Source organism: Saccoglossus kowalevskii, chromosome 9, assembly GCF_978046115.1.
Source record: "Saccoglossus kowalevskii chromosome 9, keSacKowa6.1, whole genome shotgun sequence".
Lineage (NCBI taxonomy): Eukaryota > Metazoa > Hemichordata > Enteropneusta > Harrimaniidae > Saccoglossus > Saccoglossus kowalevskii.
Window position 1 is genome coordinate 25,908,886 of NC_140649.1, and position 24,311 is coordinate 25,933,196.

At 35.2% G+C, this 24,311-nt stretch overlaps 2 protein-coding genes across 2 annotated transcripts in view; both read left to right on the forward strand.

Moving 5' to 3' along the window:
* LOC102805301 (HAUS augmin-like complex subunit 8) overlaps window positions 1–5,628 on the forward strand; it is a 49,394-nt gene extending 43,766 nt beyond the window's left edge. The window contains exons 17-18 of the mRNA XM_085504044.1: window positions 4,128–4,278; window positions 5,075–5,628. Of these exons, the coding sequence (XP_085360170.1) occupies window positions 4,128–4,278; window positions 5,075–5,213 (290 nt within the window). The 3' untranslated portion in view covers window positions 5,214–5,628. The remainder of the gene's footprint in view (window positions 1–4,127; window positions 4,279–5,074) is intronic.
* Window positions 5,629–8,691: 3,063 nt separating this feature from the next.
* LOC102805183 (sodium-coupled neutral amino acid transporter 7-like) lies at window positions 8,692–22,412 on the forward strand. The gene is made up of 7 exons (XM_085503795.1): window positions 8,692–9,139; window positions 11,465–11,663; window positions 16,213–16,351; window positions 18,724–18,874; window positions 19,932–20,194; window positions 21,098–21,297; window positions 21,941–22,412. The coding sequence occupies exons 1-7, from the start codon at window positions 8,855–8,857 to the stop codon at window positions 22,129–22,131; spliced, it is 1,428 nt and encodes a 475-aa protein (XP_085359921.1). The 5' UTR covers window positions 8,692–8,854; the 3' UTR covers window positions 22,132–22,412.
* Window positions 22,413–24,311: the final 1,899 nt, after the last annotated feature.

The window sequence follows — 24,311 nt, forward strand, 5'->3', positions numbered from 1 at the left end:
GAATGCTGTATAGATTCTAGGGAATGCTGTATAGATTCTAGGGACTAGTGTAAAGCAAGGGAATGCTGTATAGATTCTAGGGAATACTGTATAGCAATGGGAATGCTGTATAGATTCTTGAGAATGCTGTATAGCAAGATGAATGTTGTATAGATTCTAGGGAATGTTGTATAGCAAGAGGAATGTTGTATAGATTTTAGGGAATGTTGTATAGCAAGATTAATGTTGTATAGATTCTAGGGAGTAGTGTAAAGCAAGAGAATGTTGTATAGATTCTAGGGAGTGGTGTATAGCAATGGGAATGCTGTATAGATTCTAGGGAATGCTGTATAGCAATTGGAATGCTGTATAGATTCTAGGGAATGCTGTATAGCAATGGGAATGCTGTATAGATTCTAGTGAATGTTGTATAGCAAGAGGAATGCTGTATACATACTAGGGAATGCTGTATAGCAATTGGAATGCTGTATAGATTCTAGGGAATGCTGTATAGCAATGGGAATGTTGTATAGATTCTAGTGAATGTTGTATAGCAAGAGGAATGCTGTATAGATTCTAGGGAATGCTGTATAGCAATGGGAATGCTGTATAGATTCTAGGGAATGCTGTATAGCAAGAGGAATGCTGTATAGATACTAGGGAATGCTATATAGCAATGGGAATGCTGTATAGATTCTAAGGAGTGTTGTATAGCAAGAGGAATGTTGTATAGATTCTAGGGAATGCTATATAGCAATGGGAATGCTGTATAGATTCTAAGGAGTGTTGTATAGCAAGAGGAATGTTGTATAGATTCTAGGGAATGCTATATAGCAAGAGGATTGCTGTATAGATTCTAGGGAATGCTGTATAGATTCTAGGGAATGTTGTATAGCAAGAGGAATGCTGTATAGATTCTAAGGAGTGTTGTATAGCAAGTGGAATGCTGTATAGATTCTAGGGGATGCTGTATAGCAAGAGGAATGCTGTATAGATTCTAGGAAATGTTGTATAGCAATGGGAATGCTGTATAGATTCTAGGGAATGCTGTATAGCAATGGGAATGCTGTATAGATTCTAGGGAATGCTGTATAGCAATGGGAATGCTGTATAGATTCTAGGGAATGCTGTATAGCAAGAGGAATGCTGTATAGATTCTAGGGAATGCTGTATAGCAATGGGAATGCTGTATAGATTCTAGGGAATGCTGTATAGCAATGGGAATGCTGTATAGATTCTAGGGAATGCTGTATAGCAAGAGGAATGTTGTATAGATTCTAGGGAGTGGTGTAAAGCAATGGGAATGCTGTATAGATTCTAGGGAATGCTGTATAGCAATTGGTATGCTGTATAGATTCTAGGGAGTGGTGTAAAGCATGGGGAATGCTGTATAGATTCTAGGGAATGCTGTATAGCAATGGGAATGCTGTATAGATTCTAGGGAATGCTGTATAGCAATGGGAATGCTGTATAGATTCTAGGGAATGCTGTATAGCAAGAGGAATGTTGTATAGATTCTAGGGAGTGGTGTAAAGCAATGGGAATGCAGTATAGATTCTAGGGAATGCTGTATAGCAATTGGTATGCTGTATAGATTCTAGGGAGTGGTGTAAAGCATGGGGAATGCTGTATAGATTCTAGGGAATGCTGTATAGCAATGGGAATGCTTCATACATTATAGGGAATGCTGTATAGCAATGGGAATGCTGTATCGATTCTAGGGAATGTTGTATAGCAAGAGGAATGCTGTATAGATTCTAGGGAATGCTGTATAGCAATGGGAATGCTGTATAGATTCTAGGGAATGCTGTATAGCAATGGGAATGCTGTATAGATTCTAGGAAATGTTGTATAGCAAGAGGAATGCTGTATAGATTCTAGGGAATGCTGTATAGCAATGGGAATGCTGTATAGATTGTAGGGAGTGGTGTACAGCAAGGGGAATGCTGCATAGATTCTAGGGAATGCTGTATAGCAAGAGGAATGCTGTATAGATTCCAGGGAATGCTGCATAGCAAGAGGAATGCTGTATAGATTCTAGGGAGTAGTGTACAGCAAGGGGAATGCTGTATAGATTCTAGGGAGTGGTGTACAGCAAGGGGAATGCTGCATAGATTCTAGGGAATGCTGTATTGCAATGGGAATGCCGTATAGATTCTAGGGAATGTTGTATAGCAAGGGGAATGCTGTATAGATTCTAGGGAGTGGTGTATAGCAAGAGGAATGCTGTATAGATTCTAGGGAATGCTGTATAGCAATGGGAATGCCGTTTAGATTCTAGAGAATGTTGTATAGCAAGAGGAATGCTGTATAGATTCTAGGGAATGCTGTATAACAATGGGAATGCCGTATAGATTCTAGAGAATGTTGTATAGCAAGAGGAATGCTGTATAGATTCTAGGGAGTGGTGTACAGCAAGGGGAATGCTGCATAGATTCTAGGGAATGCTGCATTGCAATGGGAATGCTGTATAGATTCTAGGGAGTGGTGTATAGCAAGAGGAATGCTGTATAGATTCTAGGCAGTGGTGTACAGCAAGGGGAATGCTGCATAGATTCTAGGGAGTGGTGTACAGCAAGGGGAATGCTGCATAGATTCTAGGGAATGCTGCATTGCAATGGGAATGCTGTATAGATTCTAGGGAGTGGTGTATAGCAAGAGGAATGCTGTATAGATTCTAGGCAGTGGTGTACAGCAAGGGGAATGCTGCATAGATTCTAGGGAGTGGTGTACAGCAAGGGGAATGCTGCATAGATTCTAGGGAATGCTGCATTGCAATGGGAATGCCGTATAGATTCTAGAGAATGTTGTATAGCAAGAGGAATGCTGTATAGATTCTAGGCAGTGGTGTACAGCAAGGGGAATGCTGCATAGATTCTAGGGAATGCTGCATTGCAAGGGGAATGCCGTATAGATTCTAGAGAATGTTGTATAGCAAGAGGAATGCTGTATAGATTCTAGGGAGTGGTGTACAGCAAGGGGAATGCTGTATAGATTCTAGGGAGTGGTGTACAGCAAGGGGAATGCTGTATAGATTCTAGGGAATGCTGCATTGCAATGGGAATGCCGTATAGATTCTAGAGAATGTTGTATAGCAAGAGGAATGCTGTATAGATTCTAGAGAATGTTGTATAGCAAGAGGAATGCTGTATAGATTCTAGGCAGTGGTGTACAGCAAGGGGAATGCTGCATAGATTCTAGGGAGTAGTGTACAGCAAGGGGAATGCTGTATAGATTCTAGGGAGTGGTGTACAGCAAGGGGAATGCTGCATAGATTCTAGGGAATGCTGCATTGCAATGGGAATGCCGTATAGATTCTAGAGAATGTTGTATAGCAAGAGGAATGCTGTATAGATTCTAGAGAATGTTGTATAGCAAGAGGAATGCTGTATAGATTCTAGAGAATGTTGTATAGCAAGAGGAATGCTGTATAGATTCTAGGCAGTGGTGTACAGCAAGGGGAATGCTGCATAGATTCTAGGGAGTGGTGTACAGCAAGGGGAATGCTGCATAGATTCTAGGGAATGCTGCATTGCAATGGGAATGCCGTATAGATTCTAGAGAATGTTGTATAGCAAGAGGAATGCTGTATAGATTCTAGGGAGTGGTGTACAGCAAGGGGAATGCTGCATAGATTCTAGGGAATGCTGTATAACAATGGGAATGCCGTATAGATTCTAGAGAATGTTGTATAGCAAGAGGAATGCTGTATAGATTCTAGGCAGTGGTGTACAGCAAGGGGAATGCTGCATAGATTCTAGGGAATGCTGTATAGCAAGGGGAATGCTGCATAGATTCTAGGGAATGCTATATAGCACTGGGAATGCTGTATAGATTTTAGGGAATGTTGTATAGCAAGAGGAATGCTGTATAATTTCTAGGCAGTGGTGTATAGCAAGAGGAATGCTGTATAGATTCTAGGGAATGTTTTATAAATTCTAAGCAGTGGTGTATAGCAAGGGAAATGGTGTATAAATTCTAGGCCGTGGTGTATAGCAAGGGGAATGGTGTATAAATTCTAGGCAGTGGTGTATAGCAAGGGGAATGGTGAATAGATACTAAGGAATTGTGTATAGTGATAAGAATGCTGCATAAATTTTAAACTACGTGTAGTGTTTTACTAACTGATTTTTGTGTTCACTAATCAGTGGATATGGGCAAAGCCTTGAATGAAACAGAACAGTTACTTGGTGAGATTCACATGTTGACACGGGAACACCAACCACAAGTGAAGGAATGTGCAAAGTCAATAGGTGCCCTGAAAGATGCAACACTTAATGAAGGGGTGGAATTGTACAGGTGAGTACCCAACAATGGCTGCTTGAATGATCGTAGTTTCAATTTTTTGTATTCCAGACAGAACCCTGAATTATTTTGAGGAAGTTTTAATAATTTAAAAATAATTCATCATCTAACAACTTGTCATAAAATGACTGTGCTTTTGGTTGAAAAAATTTCATTAATCTGTAAAACATTTTGCTATAAACTGTCACATTCATTGTGTATTCTACACTTCTATTAATGTTGTGCTGTTCTCTGATTGGCTACTACTTACATTGCTTGCTATACGTAATTCAAAACATAAATATTGCCTACCGCCGGGGAATACAGTTGTACAATATAACAGTACTTTATCATTACCAAAAGACTTTACACATCACACATATTGTTTGAATTTAATACTAGTTTGCCTGTAAATCTATAACTACCATGTCCCCTCAGGAGATTTCTAAAAACTGGCTTCCATCAATATGTAAACATTGATCTTGTAATCTTGTGTGAGTCCTCTCTGTGCATGTGCACAGTTTTGATGACTAGAGCTGCTTTAATATAATGTGTATGTTACAATATAATATTTCATTTAGCTACATGGTTCTGAGTTGTTGCTTTTTGTAATCCTATCTTCCCAGGGAGGAAGGGAGGGAGCAGATTCTGTCTTGAATGACTAACAAACAGCTGCCTATATAACTGACATTCAAGAGATATTACTCTTGCTGTTGCCAGCCTGTGTGGTTTTTTTATCATTGCTACCATTGCTGTGAATGTGTTAATACAGAAAGAGAGAGGTCAATGGCTATATGTTTTTATCTTGCAGGTTAAATGAAGTGATGGCTGCTGTGTCAACGTTGACAACCCATGAAACATCACTGAAAATACAACACATGGATCTCAAAGACCCTCGTGCTGCTGAGCTGAATCAACTTGATATAACTAAATCAGTTCTGGAACAGTAAAAATGTCTTGTTGATGTTTAATCAATAATTTTTCCCCGAAATCACAAAGTTGGACACAGTTGTACCTGAGTGTGTATTTACACGGCTTGAACCTGTGTAGTATAGGAAGTTTTATCTTTTGCTATCCTGCAAGATCCAAGATCACTTCATTTATGTGCCAGCATTTGTGTATTTTTAATATTATCAATTGGTGCCATGTTAAAGCGGCGTTCCCACTTTGCAAATTTGTGAGGTGCCCATCCCCTGACAACTTAACATTGTTTTGTATACACCATCAAATGATCAGACTATGGGGAAATATAGAAATCAACAACAGAGTATGTATTCAATTGTAAGCAATACACACTCATTGAGTTGAAAGTTGATTACATTGTATGTATGTTTTGTCTAAAGGATAAGACTCTCCAGCACTCTCAAAAAAAAAAAAAACAGAAAGCGAGGTCAGGATAATCTTCTGTACTTTTTAAATATGGCATCATTTTAATACATATCATGTTTTTAGCTTGTTTTAGGAGTGATGTTTCGTGTGTAAACATTTATTCATTGAGTGTTGTGATTTACTGCGACATCTCATGCAACTAATGTGTTTCTGTGATTTTGTGAAACATCAAGAAAGATGATCCATGTCCATGTACTGTCTGAATCCATACTTTGTGGCATCCTTTTAAATTCCTTAATATTATAGATTTCTCTGATCCAATTGATTGGTGTATGATGCCCACAACTGAGCAAAATGGAGTAATATGGCCATCATCTCCGAAATGAGGCATAAATCATAATTATATTCAGAATTTGCCTTACTAATAAGGTAGGAAACAGATGCAATGCCACAAAGTTAGGATACACTGTTACTTATGGAGATATATAATATTAGTAAATACATTACACACGTACAGTTGCTTGTTGGCAATGACTTAAAAATTCTAGTATAACATTACGACCAGGTTGTATATATTACTGTAAAAGCATTAAATTTCACTGGTATTTAATTTCATTATTTTGATATGTGATATTTTAATATTCTGTGCATATTCATTAAGTTTTTTTAATTAACAGATTTGGCTGTAAGATAATGAGTTCTATTGTAATATTGCATGTTAACATGGATTTAATATTATAATAGCAGATTTCACTGGTCGTCAAAAATAGCGATATTAAAACCCAGTGAACCCTTAACAGTGCATTTATTTTGACATGGGTATATATTGTAATACATGTACATAGATCACTATTTTTTACTTTTATTATTATGTTCAAATTTATATTATTAACTCAATTTACCGTTACAAAAAATTCAATTGTTTCCAATTTTGTCAGGCACCTTCTTTCAGATAGGAAATACCTAAATTTACTTTCATACCAGTAATCCTGTTCACAGTGACAAATGATGGCCTAGTGTAAGGACTTGATTTATAATTAAACCGCATCTTAAATTGGTAAATAAAATGAAGTTTGGTAAAAGATTTGTTGGCACATTTTTTAAAATATACATTGTACATGTATGTATTGTTGACTATGCAATATCTCATCACAGATAATGTATATATTTGAGAAGAATATTTATATATATAATTTCCATTATCTGCAAATTTGAAAAAGTGATAAAAAATTCCAATCACACATGAAAGTGTTTTGTGTTTATAATTTTAAACTTAACTTACATATATATCATGTCACACATGTATTTATTTGATGATTTTGATTTGACATGGACAGCTATGGTTTAAATTTGATACATACTTTGTTTTGCAGATCCAATTCAAGATGTTCTTTTTCAGATCAGATTCAAAGTAGCAGAATGCAAATGCTGTTCTAATGCTGATCGCAATCAAATTTCACAACTACATTATGTCATTTGTTTCATGTTCTAATTCTAAATACTGACTCATTTCATATTTTGTTTACTATTGAATCAACAGGTACTATGTCATGACATGACTGTGTGATTCGTTTTTAAATAAAATTATTTAAGCCTTTTCCCTTATTTCTCGAGAACCACCAGAAAGATTACAATTTCATAAATGCTCTGGGCTAATTCACAAGCCTGTTTAGTTTTGGGTTGCAATCAGTGCATAATGAATATCTAATTTGAACAAATTAGCCTATTTTTAATTGCTATATCAAAAAACACGCTTCAGAATTCAACTTGATACATGGGGTAATCCATGATTCGTTTAGGATAGAAACTGTGCATATTAATTACCTAGTTTGCACAAATTATTGCTATCTCAAAAAACACGCTTTAGAATTCTAATTGATACATACAGTACATTCCGGGGGAATTCTTGATTATTTTAGGATAGAAACTGTGCATATTAATAACCTAATTTCCATAAATTGGTCAATGATATTGCAAGTACCACTAGTCTGATTTTAATGGAACTTTTTACAAAGCTGCTCTTTGGTAAACCACACACGATATATGGAAATTTATAAAACACCCTACCCGAGAAGACCCTCTCATTTCATTCAAACATGCTTTCAGTGACTGTAGAAACCATTCGGTAATGTCCATCACCAACGAGTCATTGGGGGTTTGCTTCAATCATTGGCGATTTACTGCCATGGATCCATTTCAGTGTTGTGATTGGTAAAGTTGTTAATGTTATTTTGAAATGAGATACCATTACCCTAAATTTCCCCAAAATACTTTCGCAGGTTTGTACTGTTTTTACGCATAATGAAAAATGGTTCATTTATTAAACATTTATGAAAATTTTAAATAAAGAATATCCATGCCTTCGTCAAATCCACTGTATAAGCTTGAATGAGATTTGTTGTCCTGAATTTTTTGTGTAAGTTTCATTTTACGCTACACAAAAGTAAAAATATTGTCATTTTATTTATTTTTACACTTGTTTTATATTATGGATGGATTATGGATACAAGGATGAAAGCAAATGTATTAAACAAATGGGGACACTGTATTCTGTTCGGAGAAATTCGATGTACAAATCAAAGATAAAATAGCTTGTCTGTTTTAAGGCATTTACCAATGTTTTCTATGGTATCTCAAAATTTAGCTCAGTAACATACCGTGAGAAAAAGATATATAGTGTCTTACAAGGTACTTTTTGATGTCTACCGGTAGCAGTAGATGAGAATATGTGTTTTCATTATGGTCTATCGCTGCTAAAATGGCATTTTATGCATATTATTTTCCATTTTTCTCAACAAAAACAGGTTGACAGTGAACTAAAAAATGTGCATACTATCTGTAAAATGACTAATTTACACTGGGTTTAAATTTTGCTGATTTACCACTTCAGTCATATTCAGTGGGGTTTAAATTCACGGTTTTATCATTTAGATAATGTGTTCTAGACGGATTTTGACACGAACTATTGTCGCTGATATATACACTTACACGTAAATATGCGCATCATCATGATCATGACCCGGGTCTCGTTATAACGACGCTTGAGGGCGCGACCACACTTTGACCCGAACAGTTCCGAGAAAAGTGAGACTTATGCGGGGACGTGTGGGAGACCGGTCAGCCTGATGCATCGTGCAGTCCAAGCAGACTCGTAACAGAAACGACATGCAAAGTTCTTCGTCAGTGACTGTACACATGGACTTGGTTCATTTCAAATGTTTTCACGGACTTTGACTGTGATATTGTAATAATAATAATAGTGATGTCCGTACAAGCGTCGCTGAACGACTCGGTTAGCAAAGTGTACGTCGACGACACTCCCGATCACAACCATGGGGTATATTCTTGGTCAACGTCAGAAGCACGAACGATCGATATATCAAGTTCGTTTACAGAGAGTACGCGGGAAAATAACGCCGCTGGTAAGAACTCGGTTATTGGGGCTTCTATCATCATGATAAAAGCTTGCTGCGGGGCTGGCATGCTAGCATATCCGGCAACGTTCGGCGCAGCTGGTGGAATTGTTGTAACGATTATAATGCAAGTGGTAAGTTTTGTAGTTTCATTTTAGAAGTCAACTTCACTTGAACCCGCTGTCCAATCGAATTGTATAGATTCAGAGCGGCGGCATGAAAATTTGCATGCGGGGGGCGAGATCTTCTTACCTTACTTGGGGGTGCGGGGGCATGCTCCCCCTTCAAAATTAAAAAATCTCGACCATCTTAAAACGCTATTTCCTGCACAAAGGGTTTCAGCTCTATTTTAGAGGGGCGACCCCCCCCCAATTTTTTTTTCGAGAGCGCTACCCTCGACGCTCAATCGACTTGCAAGATTGTACCTGATTAGCTACCCTACTGTAGCGCCTATAGTCTGACATTATATATGCTTTTACTCAACTATAGATTTATGTGGCAGGAGAAAACTTATTTATGAAGAAAATTAAGTTAAATTAGACTGGTCTTCAGGAATAAAGAAGACCAGTCTTGAGTTCTAACCAGCTGTATTGATTGGCTGTCAAAATCATGAATGACATCTCTGACATCAACAAGTTTAAAATTATAGCCAATTTCATATTTTGTTTCACTGGCATCAAGTTTGACATTTTTAGTATGGATTAGTAGCATGTGTTATTCTACAGCTATCATGCTATTAGCCTGAAAGTTGCAACTGCCAATCCAAAACGATCCAACTTAATGAAAAAATGTAAATGGATTTGGATATATTTTGGTAAAATTATAAAAGAACAATAGAAAAAAAAATGGGAAAAAGTTGCCAGTTCAAAATCAAAGGTGCCAGTCTGTTTGGTGGGTAGACTGGTGGCTGGCTAACACCCTGATGGCTATACTGTTGGTATTTTAGCTAACAAAAAGTGTTGGCATCAGATTTGGAGAGGTTGGCATCATGACACTGATCAGAAATTAGACCAATAATATCCGGGAAGAGTTCATCCTTAACACCATCTCTAACCCTTACCCCAGCCCCCAAAATCTGTACATATATTAATTACCTAATTTGTATATAATGATTGGTCAATTTTCATATTTTTTTATTGATATCTTAAGTACTAATTATCCCATTACAATGAAGCTTGGTATATAGATGTCATAGGACAATGCACAGACCTGATAAGTTTTGGGTTAATATCTGTGCATACGGTATTAATTACATAATTTGCACGATTAGTAAATTATTGGCTTTTCTGCTGATATTTCAAGTACTTATCATTACATTTCATTGAAACTTGGTACATCAGTGCTCAAGGACTATGCACAGACCTAACTAATTTTGTGTAATAATTCATGCATATTAATCACCTAAAAGTGTATATTCACTGGTTTTATTTTCACTGAATTATTCCTTCAGCGAAAATTCATTCCAAGCGAAAATAAACATAAAGTAGACATCGATGTGCTGTAATACATTTTTGATAATGCGATGAGCAAGTTTGTTTCAACTTTAGGCTACTGTCCCTGCGTGTATTTGCGAAACAACAAAAATAATTGCCTGTTAACACAAACTATATTGTCCATAACTCAAAGTTCAGTTCCTTGGTGACTATTAATTGAATACCAACTTTGACTCAACGTTCATAACTCACTGTTTGTAAATCAAACAATTCAGCATCTCTTTATGTTCTAGAATTAATGTACATTGAAACAAAATAAACAAAATAAACAAACAAAATTTAAAGGGAACCGATATTATAAATAGGGGCAAGATGGCCACCGCAATTAGTATGCTAATCCGAACCAAGCCGCTCACATTGTGACGGGAGCTCCGTGAAATGTGCCATTTACTATGTTTAGAGATCAAGCTGTGTTTCCAAATACATTTCTACGGGGGCATGAATATGTACGCTAGCGATTACACTCGTCTGGTTGTGCTTTTGACGTATAAATGTTTTTTTCGGTCGAAACGTGCAGTGAAAAGTAAAAATCCTGAGTTTAAAATGGCGGCTATTGTATGCAAAATGCCTGTCAATCACAGTTTGAGTAAGCGAGCATAATTAGCATTCATTCACTTAGTGGACAGGGGCGGAGTTAATTACCCATGAGCACGTGGTGCAATCCATGGGATTGAGAGGTTCCCCTTTAAACAAAAGAACTTGTACATGCAAGTAATTTAACACCCAGTACTCTTCTTTGGGAAAGTTGTTTTTAGTTAGGCCTAAAACAAATTAAAGAGAAGTGGGTGTTGCACCTTATGGACAATATGGCACTCGCAGCGTACACACGTTTATAATATAATGTTTGTTTACATAAATTCGAACACACACTGCATGGTATCCACTACCATTGACCATTTTAACAATTCGCCCAACATTTTCAAGGTTCAACTATTTACAGTAAAGCTACTTTTTATTTATTTCCAGGTATTTTCAATTTTTAGTTGCATTGGTCTGATAGTGTTAGCTTACTGTTCCTCTATACATAACACAAGTACGTTTGAATTGGCCATTGCATCACTGTGCGGTCATAAAACCAAGATGGCGGCTCTTGTTCTTGTGATGGTTTATGGTCTTGGAGGATGTATAACATTCCTGGTCATTCTCGGAGACCAGCTTGATGAAGGTAAGGATTGTGCAGTATAATACTGTCATTTGTTATTGTTAGTATTGCACCTGGAATTTGACATTCTGGAATGTAATTCTTTCTTCATTATATATTTATTCAAGGCGATAATAGGGTTAATCTTATACATATTATTGCCCAGCCTTGTAGTGCTATGGTAAATGCACCCTATCAATGATTTCTTGTATTCTTGTTAACTTGAGCACTTCTGTTGCATGTCTTCGTGCCAAAAAAGCCATAACCAGTCTATAAAGATTATATTTACAGACAATACATAGTGTTCCCATATCTGTATGATTAGTGTTATGCCGTTGTAATGCAGTTCAGAAAATCATGATTTTTTAGGGGTGGAAGTTTACCCGAGCAACCCCCCCCCCGGGAAAAGAGTACAAAGACCAATTTTAATTCACCATGCGAGGGGAATATTTCATCTTTGAGGGTAAAATAAAATTGTGAAATTAGTTGCGATGTCATTGACTTTTACAATGAAGAATCAGAATGCTGTGTTGTGTCAACACAATTCTTCAGGAATTTCAGAAGAATTTCTGATAACGCAATGCGGAAATAAATTATTGATGTAGAAATACAATCTGTTGGAATTGATTGCGGTAAATAAATGACATGGTTTTATTTTTTAAATGGTACCTGTAAACTGAATATGGCATGAACTATGTACCGCATTTTACTTTTATTAACAGGTTATTGTCCAAGCATAGTTTACGCACGGTTGCCGATTAAAAAAAAATCATGCTGTTTTCCCATCAAAATCAAGTCAAAAGATCGCACTAAAACATCGGTAAATCTCTTCTATGTTGCATTCACCATGAAGTCACTGAACTGTCATTAATTAAAATATTTAAATGACCTATGGTAATTCAAACACGTTGGCACCCTCCAGCGTTTTGATTGGTTAATTGGCAACTTGACCAATAAACACAGTTGTTTCAGGTCTCGTGCGCATGGAAAACATGGCAGATATTGTATCACATCAAGCGTTTACATGTGACTGAAATCATTTGCTTATGATGAAACTAAGTTGAATTTTGCTTGCATTTCATAACAATTCAACAAATTTATTTTTTGTACGTTATTATAATCACTACTGAGTACTGATCAACTTCAAAACAAGTAAAGTTATTCTCTTGTGAAATACAGCATGATTGGATTTCGCTACCATACCGTGATCGTTTGCTACTAAGCAATGTCTGTATTTTATTCGAAACTTCTTTTAAAATATACTTTTCGTTGCCAACAAAATTAAAAATAGTAATGCATATTGTTGTCATGTAAACAGTTTTTTTGATTGACTGTAATTTTTGACTCCCGTGTGCGAAGCACAAAAAGGAGTCTTTGCAGTTACCCTGTCTGTATGTCTGTATGTATGTATGTATGTATGTCACTTTTTTTGTTCCACCGTTATCTCAAGAACCACTAATCAAATTTTGGTGAAACTTGGTAAATAGATACTCTGGGATAATGCGCAGAGTTGATTAGGTTTTGGTAAAAATTTATGAATATTAATTACCTAATTTGCATGATAATTAGCTGATTTTTAGCTGTTTCAAGACTGTTCCACTGATATCTGAAGAACCATTGGATTTTGATGAAATTTGGCACATGGATGCTCTGAACTAGTGCGCAGATTTGATTAGTTTTGGGTAAAAATTTATGAATATTAATTACCTAATTTGCATGATAATTAGCTGATTTTTAGCTGTTTCAAGACTGTTCCACTGATATCTGAAGAACCATTAATTGGATTTTGATGAAATTTGGCACATGGATGCTCTGAACTAGTGCGCAGATTTGATTAGTTTTGGGTAAAAATCTATGAATATTAATTACCTAATTTGCATGATAATTAACTGATTATAAGCTTTTCCACTGATTTTTGAAGAACCTCTCATTGGATTTCAATGAAACTTGGCACATGGATGCTCTGAACTAATGCGCAGATTTGATTAGTTTTGGGTAAAAATCTGTTAATATTATTAATTACCTAATTTACATAATGATTAATCAATTTTCGGTTTTTCCACTGATATCTCAAGTACTAATCATAACATTTCAATAAAACTTGGTACATAGGTGTCATATGACACTGCAAAGACCTGATAGTTTTTAGGGTAATATCAGTACATATTAAGTACCTAATTTGCATAATTAATTAATTTTCAGCTTTTGATATTTCGAGTAATATTGATCACGTTTCAATGAAACTTGGTACATAGTTACTTGAGGACTGTGCAGAGACCTAATTAGTTTTTGGGTAAAATATTTGTGCATATTAATTACCTTATTAGCATAATTAGTTAATTTTCAGCTTTTCACCTGATATCTCAAGTACTAATCATCACATTTCAATGAGACTTGCGACATTTTTTCTAGGACTATGTAGAGACCTGATTAATTTTGGGATAAATAATTGTGCCTATTAATTACCTAATTTGCATAATTAGTTAATTTTTTGCTGTTCTATGGCTGTTGCACTGATGTATAAAAACCACTCATTGGATTTCAATGAAACTTTTAAAGAGTACCCATCACATTTCAATGAACCTCAGACCATGCACCATATTAGTTTTTGGTAAATATTTATGCTTCTTAATCACCTAATTAACATAATTAATTAATACTGATATCTCAAGTATTGATCATCGCATTTGAATAAAACTTGGTACATAAATGCTCTAGGACAATAGACAGCCTGATTAATTTTAGGTTAAAATCTGTTCATATTAATTCTCTAATTAGCATAATAATTAATAATTATTATATAAATATAATTATTTTTTTGGTTCTAATCACATTTCAATGAAACTTGGTACATTGTGCAGACCTTTAGTTACCTTATTTGCATAATTAGTTTTCAGCTATTCCATCAATATCTCAAGTATAAGTAATTTTGAATTAATTTTTAATGCGTCTCCAAAACTCTCAGCACACGGGAGTTCTTTCTAAGCTTTCTTTGATTCAACATTTCGTGACGCCTATTGTAAAAACAAATTATGGCCACCTAGACTTCTTGCTTTTCGCCAGCCACGAAGGTCACACTAGACGAACTTGATCAATGCTGTCGGCCATCCTGTGCATATTTATCGACGCACGGTGGCACAAAAATCAAGAAAAGTTTTGTTCTTAAAACAATTTCGCACAATACGTCACCATTGTACTGTGGCTGATTAGCTGGAAAGTTTCCCAACCAGGTTTGTTACAGGTTTCGTATTTAAGAACATAGAGAATTAAAAACCAATTTTGCTTTTGAAACCTACCTTGTTACCCTGCAAAATATTGAGATGCGTGAAAATTTAACTAAATTCTGCCTCAGTGACCATAACTTGAAAATTGAGATTGGCAGACATAAAGAAATACCCCTTGCAAATAGATTATGCAATCTTTGTGATCAGAACGAAGTAGAAGATGAGTATCACCTAATGATGTCATGCAAAAGACATACCCCCAAAAGAAATGTCTTATTTGAAATGGCAAAAACCAAAATCCAAAACTTTCAAAATTTGTCACCAAAGGTACAATTCATAGCCTTGCTAAACAACAGTGGTCCAACACTCCGTGTAGCAAAGTACCTAATAAAGTGTTTTGCTAGAAATGCATCATTTGTTGTCAATTTATATTCTTAATTACAAGGAGAATGAAAAGTTTGCATATACACCAGTAAGAGCACATTTTAGGTGCAAGGGAACAATTTACCGGTCATTTTTGAAATTTTCCGAGAGGTATGTTTATTAGATTTTGAAGATTTGTTATGGGGTATGTTTATTTGGGACATGAGAGCACACAGGTGGCTGGCTAAAAGATGGGTAGACAGGTGGCTGGCTGGAAGACGAGTAGACAGGTGACTGGCTAGAAGATGGGGAGAAAAGAGCTGGCTGGTTAAAATTATGGTAGCCAAGTGGCTAGTTAAAATATGGATGGACATGTGGCTGGCTGAAAAAGGGTAGACATGTGGCTGGCTAAGAAATGGGTGGACAGTTGGCTGGCTAAAGGATGGGTAAACTGGTGGATGGGTAGACAGGTGGCTGGCTGGAAGACAAGCAGACAGGTTACTGGCTAGAAGATGGGTAGACAGGTGACTGGCTAGAAGATGGGGAGAAAAGAGCTGGCTGGTTGAAATTCTGGTAGCCAAGTGGCTGGTTAAAATATGGATAGACATGTGGCTGGCTGAAAAAGGGTACACATATGGCTGGCTAAGAAATGGGTGGACAGTTGGCTGGCTAAAGGATGGGTAAACTGGTGGATGGGTAGACAGGTGGCTGGCTGGAAGACAAGCAGACAGGTTACTGGCTAGAAGATGGGTAGACAGGTGGCTGGTTGAAAGACGGGTAGAAAAGAGCTGGCAGGTTAAAATTCAGGTAGCCAGGTGACTGGTTAAAATACGGGTAGACAGGTAACTGGCTAATAATGGGCAGACATGTGGCTGGCAAAGAAATAGGTGGACAGTTGGCAGGCTAAAGGATGGGTAGACAGGTGGCTGGCTAAAAGATGGGTAAATATTTTATTGTTTATTATTAATTTTTATGTTGTTTTTCAGTGATGATCCTCATTTCAGATGTTGAATATTTTTGTAACCATTGGTATTTACAGAGAAGATTAACAATATCAGTGACATCAATTCTCTTTATATTACCACTGTGCATTCCTGCTAAAATGGAATTCCTTAAATATTCCAGGTAAGTGCTTGAGTGTCTTGTGTGGGTAAATAAACCTTGTTTTGGATGATAGGCATATTTCTCTTTTATCAAGAATGTTGCAGCATTTGGTTGTTAAAGTTGAATTCCCACTTATGCAGAACATGGCTGTCGTGATGACAGTAATCACCAAATCAAACTTAATTTTTGACTCTCGTGTGCGAAGCACAAAAAGGGAGTCTTTGCAGTTGGTGTGTCTGTTCCACCGATAACTCAAGAACCATACATTGATTTTTTATGAAACTTGGTGCATAGATGCTCTGGGCCAATGCGCAGATTTGATTACCTAATTTGCATGATAATTAGCTGATTTTTAGCTGTTCCATGATTGTTCCACTGATATCTAAAGAACCACCCATTGGATTTTGATGAAACTTGGCACATAGATGCTCTGAACTAGTGCACAGATTTGATTAGTTTTGGGTAAAAATCTATACAATATTAATTATCTAATTTGCATAATGATTAATCAATTTTTGGCTTTTCCACTGATATCTCGAGTACTAATCATCACATTTCAATAAAACTTGGTACATGACACTACGCAGACCTGATATTTTTAGGGTAATACTAGTACATATTAATTACCTAATTTGCATAATTAATTAATTTTCAGCTTTTGATATTTCAAGTAGTAATCATCACCTTTCAATGAAACTTGGTACATAGATGTCATATGACACTGCACAGACCTGATAGTTTTTAGGGTAATATCAGTACATAGTTACTTAAAGACTGTGCAGAGACCTGATTAGTTTGGGGGTAAATATTTGTGCATATTAATCACCTTATTAGCATAATTAGTTATTTCAGCTTTTTGCCTGATAACTCAAGTACTGATCATCATATTTTAATGAGACTTGCTACATAGATCCTCTAGGACTATGCAGAGACCTGATTAGTTTTAGGGTAAATAATTGTGGATATGAATTACCCAATTTGCATAATTAGTTAATTTTTCCCATGAATGTTCCACTGATATATAAAGAACCACTAATTGGATTTTAATGAAACTTTTATAGAGTATTCATCATCACATTTTAATGAACCTAGGACTATGCAGAGACACAATTAGTTTTTGGTAAATATTTATGCTTATTAATCACCTAATTAAAATAATTAACACTGATATCTCAATTACTGATCATCACATTTGAATAAAATTTGGTACATAAATGCTCTAGAACTATAGACAGGTCTGATTAATTTTGGGTTGAAATTTTTTCATATTAATTCTCTAATAATAATTCATAGTTTTTTTGTTCTAATCACATTTTAATAAAACTTGGTACATACTAGATATTACATTACGCAGGCCTTATTAGTTTTACACTCAAATCTCTTCATATCCGTTACCTGATTTGCATAATTAGTTTTCAGCTATTCCATCAATATCTCAAGTATAAGTAATTTTTAATGTGTCTTCAATACTCTCAGCACATGGGAGTTCTTTCTAAGCTTTCTTTGATTATTTTTGTAATCCCTCAAGTTCATGTTCATGTATTCTAAATTTGATGTCAAAATTGAAAATGTGATTCGACATAATTGGGTAGCCAAGACCCACCACTGTAGTTAGTTTATATACTGTGGAATACTTTATTTTCGCTGGAATTAATTTTCGCTGAAAAGGCTTTTTAGGCGTTTTGTATGGAATTTATTTTCACTGATTTTTGATGAGCTTAATGTCAAATATAGGAAAAAAGATATATTCGCTGGATTTTATTTTCACAGAATCATCCCTTCAGCGAAAATAGCGAAAATAAATTCCAAGCAAAAATAAAGTATTCTACAGTAATAGTTAATTCTCCCCATAGTTCATCACACATAGTACATAACAGAATGCTGTTGATCTCCAATTGCTCTGTGCAGCTGATTCCAATTAAATCTTCTACACCATTCTTGTATGCCAATTCAGGTCTACCCTTTTTCCCCATTGTGTGGTATCCGCTCCAGTCTTTCTTTGGTCCAACATACTTCTTTCTGATTACATGTTTATGCCTTCTCACTGTTATCTGTTTTATCAGTTTCCATTGTCCAGTTCTTTCCTGTATGAAGGTGCTCACTCTGCGTTTACAATTGTTTCCATAAACGTTTATTTTGATCAGATTTATATGATATCAACCACCATACTGTAAAATACTTTTAATTTTCGCTTTGAATTCATTTTCGCTGAAGGAGTGAAAATAAAATTCTGCAAATATACTTTTTTTCCTATATTTTACAACTTATTCAACTTGTCAGATCTGTGAAAATAAGTTCCATGCAAAACACCCAAAAAGTCATTTCAGCGAAAATTAATTCCAGCTAAAATAAAGTAGTTTACAGTACCTGATATATCAAAATTTTTATTTCAGTTTTTTTGGTGCATTGGCCAATCTCTATGTAGTAGGAATAGTGGTTGTACAGTATTACACTGCAGACATACAGCCAGGTCCAATCACTACGGAACCATCGTCCTGGATGGACGTCTTTATCGCTGTACCTGTCATATGCTTCTCATTCCAGGTAGGACTGTATTTTATATTCATCGTGTGATATTTTTAGCTCCGCTGTCGACTTTGTCGAGCGGAGCTTATTATATGAGTGTTTGTCCGTCGTCGTCGTTGTCGTCATCAGTGTTTTACTTTTTCAACTTTTTCTTGAAAACTACTAGCCTGAATGCTTTGATACTTGGTGTATATGTACCTTGGGTAGACCTCTCTTAGATTTGTTCATTTCATGTTGATATCTTCAATTCTCTAATTTTGGTGAATATTTTTGTCATTTTTGGTAAAAAGGGACATTTTCTACTTCTTGTTAAAAACCGCAAGTGCAATTGCTTTGATATTACATACATGTATATAGGTACTACATGTGGACTTCACTCAGATTTGTTCATTTTGCAGTGATATCTTTAATTCTCTAAATTTGGTGAATATTTTTGGTAAAAGTGATATTTTCGACTTCTTGTAAAAAACCGCAAGTCCAATTGCTTTGATATTACATTGTACATATATAGGTACTACATGTGTGGACCTCTTTCAGATTTTATCTAATTTTGATGATTATTTTTGTCATTGTTGGTGAAAAGTGATATTTTTGACTCCTTGTTGAAAACAGCAAGTCCCATTGCTTTGATACTATACATATTGTTCATTTTCTAATGATATCTTCTGTTCTTTAATTGAAATGTGCATTGCTAACAGCTCCGCTATCTCAGCCGACCAGCTGCTTGTTTTGATTTCATACTCCCAATACCACACTCCGGCAACACTTAGATGTGTTGATGCATGCATTATTAGAATGCCACAATCTCCCAAAATGTCAAAATATAGTTAATTTGATTACCTGACAATATATTTTTGCGCTAATTGCTTGTAATTAGCAAATCTGAATTTTTTGCTGAGTAGTTTGAGATATCGAAGGTGCTTTTTTTGCCCCTTCCCTGCAAGTACCAGGATGTGTGACATTTAGGGGAGGGGTGAAAATTATCGGCATATTTTTTTAATCACACCAGTTATAGTTTTCACCAAGCTTTGCACAAATCTAATGTTTACTCATTATTAAATATTTTTGTTTTCAGTGTCATTTGAGCTCTGTTCCAATATACTGCACACTGAAGAAGAAAACCGTTGGTCAGTATGCAAAAGTAGTAATTCCAAGCATGGCTGTGATATTTACTCTTTATGCAGTCATTGGTATTTATGGTTACCTCACATTTGGTGATTCTGTGAACAGTGATATACTGTTATCATATGGATACAATGATATCAGAGTGACTGTAGCCAGAATTATGATAACCATATCGTTATTGACAGTATATCCAATACTACACTTCTGTGCGAGGTATGTTCCTGGAATCAATTCTACTTCTGTGCAGTATATGACTAGTCATATCTAGGACACTTGAGTCAGTGATTTGGTTCACGTATATGTAACATGTAGCTTAGATTCACTCTCTTAAAATGTTGTTTTGTTGTTATTGATGTTATTTGTGTTTGAATTGGGATTTTGAATAATTGAAAGTTGCATTCATCCTTTTCAAATATGCAAAATGTCACTCTCAGAACAAATTTGTAAAAATTGCTAAAAAAAAATTATGAAATATATATTCTTTCCTGACCTTTCTGCTTTGTTCTGAAGTAACGAGTACTGAAGGTTCACTAGCTTTAATGAAAAAAAAAATGGCTTTAATACTTTACTTTAATAGCCTGTATTATGCATCACGTATGAAGGTCAACATCTCCACATTGAAAGCTGACTCATGTGTTATAACACATAACAGCTAAACTATCAAAGTACTGTCTGGATAAGTTGACATCACCAAATTAACATATTTCATTAAAGACACAAAACAACACAATTATCCCAGAATTGAGAAAAGTGATCAGAAATAAGCAGTCACTATATACAATCATTTAATTATATCTCAAAACAGGTTGGGTAGGTTTTTTTTCGATCTAGCATGCCGATCAGTTAACAAGTCCTGTGTTTAATGATGTTTAAAGTAAAAATCCTCCTATTTTAGCCATACAGTTTTGTGCAAATCTCACTGAAATATAGTGATTGCGTGTCATTAAAACTCATTTATTCATATTTGGTTCCAAATAGTTGAATATTTTTATTTGACCTCATTAATTAAAAGATTAATTAAGAGAATCTCTATCTGATGCTAACATCTTTGTTACAAGCATAATTGGATTTATCAATATAAATTACACACAGATGTAATGTTTAATTTTATTACAGAGCTGCTTTACAAGGCATGTTGAAGGACTGTGGTGGCGTATTGACGTACATCATAATGTACAAAGAGAAATACTTTCGACTTTCAGCTACCATCTTATGGTTTAGTGTTACATTAGTAGTTGCACTATTCATTCCTAGTATTGGCATGGTCATATCTGTTGCTGGTGCATTTGCTGCTGCTTTTATGTTGTTTTTTCCAGGTATGTATTAGAGCTAGCATCTTTTGTAAACAAACTTTCTTTATTTCATGTCGTTACAGAAATTGTCAATGACAAAAAATTTGCTTTTCACCCTAGGATTGAGTAAAAATGTTTGTTACAATTTTTTAAACAAAAAATAGGGATAAATTGGCTGCATGAATTTGAATGATTTTAATTTAGCAATTTTAATGCCATAATAAATAGAATAATAAACATTTTATGTCCTTGCTGCTTTGGCCACCATTCGGCCATTTTGAATCAGATCGTCAAACCAATACACGAGTATATCTATGACATGATGTATAATGAAAAGATGTTTAACCTTGTGAATGCTAAAATTAACATTAGTTCTTTGCAATCTTTACAAAATATAGCTGCATAATGTGATCTAAATATGTAGACAATTAGCAATTAACAAAGAAATTGTAGAAACAATCTCTAAAATATTGCAACAAAATTTGGGGCAGGAAAAAAAGTTCACAGGTTAAACACATCGTCTGTTGCATGGCTCCATAGATAACTTAAATGAATCATGGGGGGGGGGGGGCAGCTTCAGCAGATAATGCAATAATAATTGGCTCCATGTAAGCATCAATCATGAAGGACCAGAAAACACTAAAAATAGTTGTATATTTATTTACAGGTCTATGTTTTATACAATGCGGTCTTCAAGGCAAAGCCAAAACTAAGCAGAGGAATAACTGTCTACTGGCATTAGGTGTTGTATATACAGTGTTCGGGGCCTTTGTTTTCGGTGAAAGTCTTAGTATGGCAATACTCAATGATGTCCATGGTACTTATCCTGGAGCTAAAGCAGCATCACAGTGTCCATAGTAACATCACCGTTCACGACGAATGGATAGAAATTCAAGAATTTTATTTTATTTGCATATTGTATACATTTTAAAGCATATGAGATATTATCGTCCTGGGGTATTCAACATATTTGATTGAAAACAAATCATGCTTCGAAAATGTTATATAATTATTGGTTTAGACACAAGTCATCAATTCTGGGGCTTTTTACCCCATTATTAAATATTTTTTCAGAGAAATACTGTGTGAAAAATATGGAAGCATTATTTCATAAAAAAATAAATAGTACGTACAATGAATTTTCCAGTAATTCAAAACAACCTTACCCATCTTATATATATATATATATATATATATATATATATATATATATATATATATATGGGTAATAATACATATGATTTGTTTTTGCCACATGTACTTGACCAAAATTTGAGATATGATGAAACGTTTTTACCATAGCAGCCAATTGTAAATGATTGAAAAAAATCACTATTTTTGTGGTTATTGTGTGCTAACAGTTGTACATGATAACTTGTGGCATGAAATTTCTCTCTAAACGGTCACATAACTTGCTGTAGATGGCGTATGTACATGAATGGGGGGTAACAGGTTTAACAAATCCCATACAACCATACTGTGTTTCATTTATATTACTGATAATTTTTGTATTTTTCTTTATTATATTAATTTTTACAAATGTCATTTACATTATTTTAGTTTTAGTTATTTTTCTAGTTAACTTTCACTCTATGAAAGTGTTTGCCAAGTGTTGAAATAAATCTGTTGAAGAATTGGGACAGTGATTGTTTAAAGTCGTTTGTAGGTACTGTAAAAGGGGTAATTATGTGTCCATGTGTCCGTGCGTCCGTTCGGAGTCGTATCTCATAATCCTTTGGACTGATTCCGTTCATTCTTTGCATGTGCCTAGTACTTTATGTGGGACATATGCACATGCAGTGGTTTAGCGATTCGATTCAAAATGGCCGATTGGCAGCCATCTTGTTTTTTGAAAATGTTGTATTTTGGACATGCTTTGTCAGTTTTCATTCAAACTTGGTACTACATGTTCGGATACATGTCCATGATGATTTATTTTACAATTGGATGAAAGATGGTCGACTGGCAGCCATCTTGTTTTTGTTTTTTTATGCGGTATCTTGGACGTGCTCTGTCAGTTTTCATTCAAATTTGGCACATACATGTACTTTATACATGTTAGGATGCATGTCCATGACAATTTGTTTCAAAATCTGGTCAAGGATGGCCGATTGAAAGTCATCTGACTTTTTGGCCTTACTACTATATTTCCACAATTTATGTACCATTTTCATTCGTATTTGGAACATACATCATACATATCAGTGTGTTTCATAATCAGATCAAAGATGGCTGAATAACGGCTGTTTTTATTTTGGCCATATTACTATGACACAAAACGCGTGTTTTGATGTAAATAAACAATCTGTTGTATACGCCACTTGGAACTCAAGTTTCAAGGACACTCTCGCGACAACTCCTCCGCTTTAATATGACGAGCACAAAAAGAACTTAACGGGGACTGTGTCATTTTCAATGACTTGTTCACTGAGTTTTAATTTAGCTTATTTCGCTGACTGGAAAATGCACTAAAACCCAGTGAATATGTAAAACTTAGCATAGAACACATTATCTAAATGACGAAACCGTGAATTTAAAACCCACTGAAAATGCTCGAAATGGCAAATCAATGAAATTTAAACCCAGTGAAAATTAGTCATTTTACAGTATTCAGCCTGTTAAATAGGATTTTTTATCAAAATCAAAATATTTCTTTGGAGAAAACTAGTCTGAATACTTGTAAAAATGAGCAGTTTTGGAGTTATTTACAATAGGAATTCATGTTAAAGCAAAATTTCATACAAAAAATACCATAGTAAGCACCGGGAGTGAATATATGAACATTTTCACCACTTGGCAACCACAACCGGTGGAAACAAATGAATGGTCGAAACTTTCCTACATGTACAACATATATCAATTTGGTTGTTCAGGATTGTCTTATAGTTCAGTTTGTGCTACTTTACTTCTGTTTAGCTGTTATTACCGACTCTCCCACCAGTGTTCCACAGCAGCTTAAGCAGAGCCATGTTCATATTTTGAAAAACAATTCAATCTGATGCATGTTCTTTGTACATTGATGGTTCTCTACCCAAAAC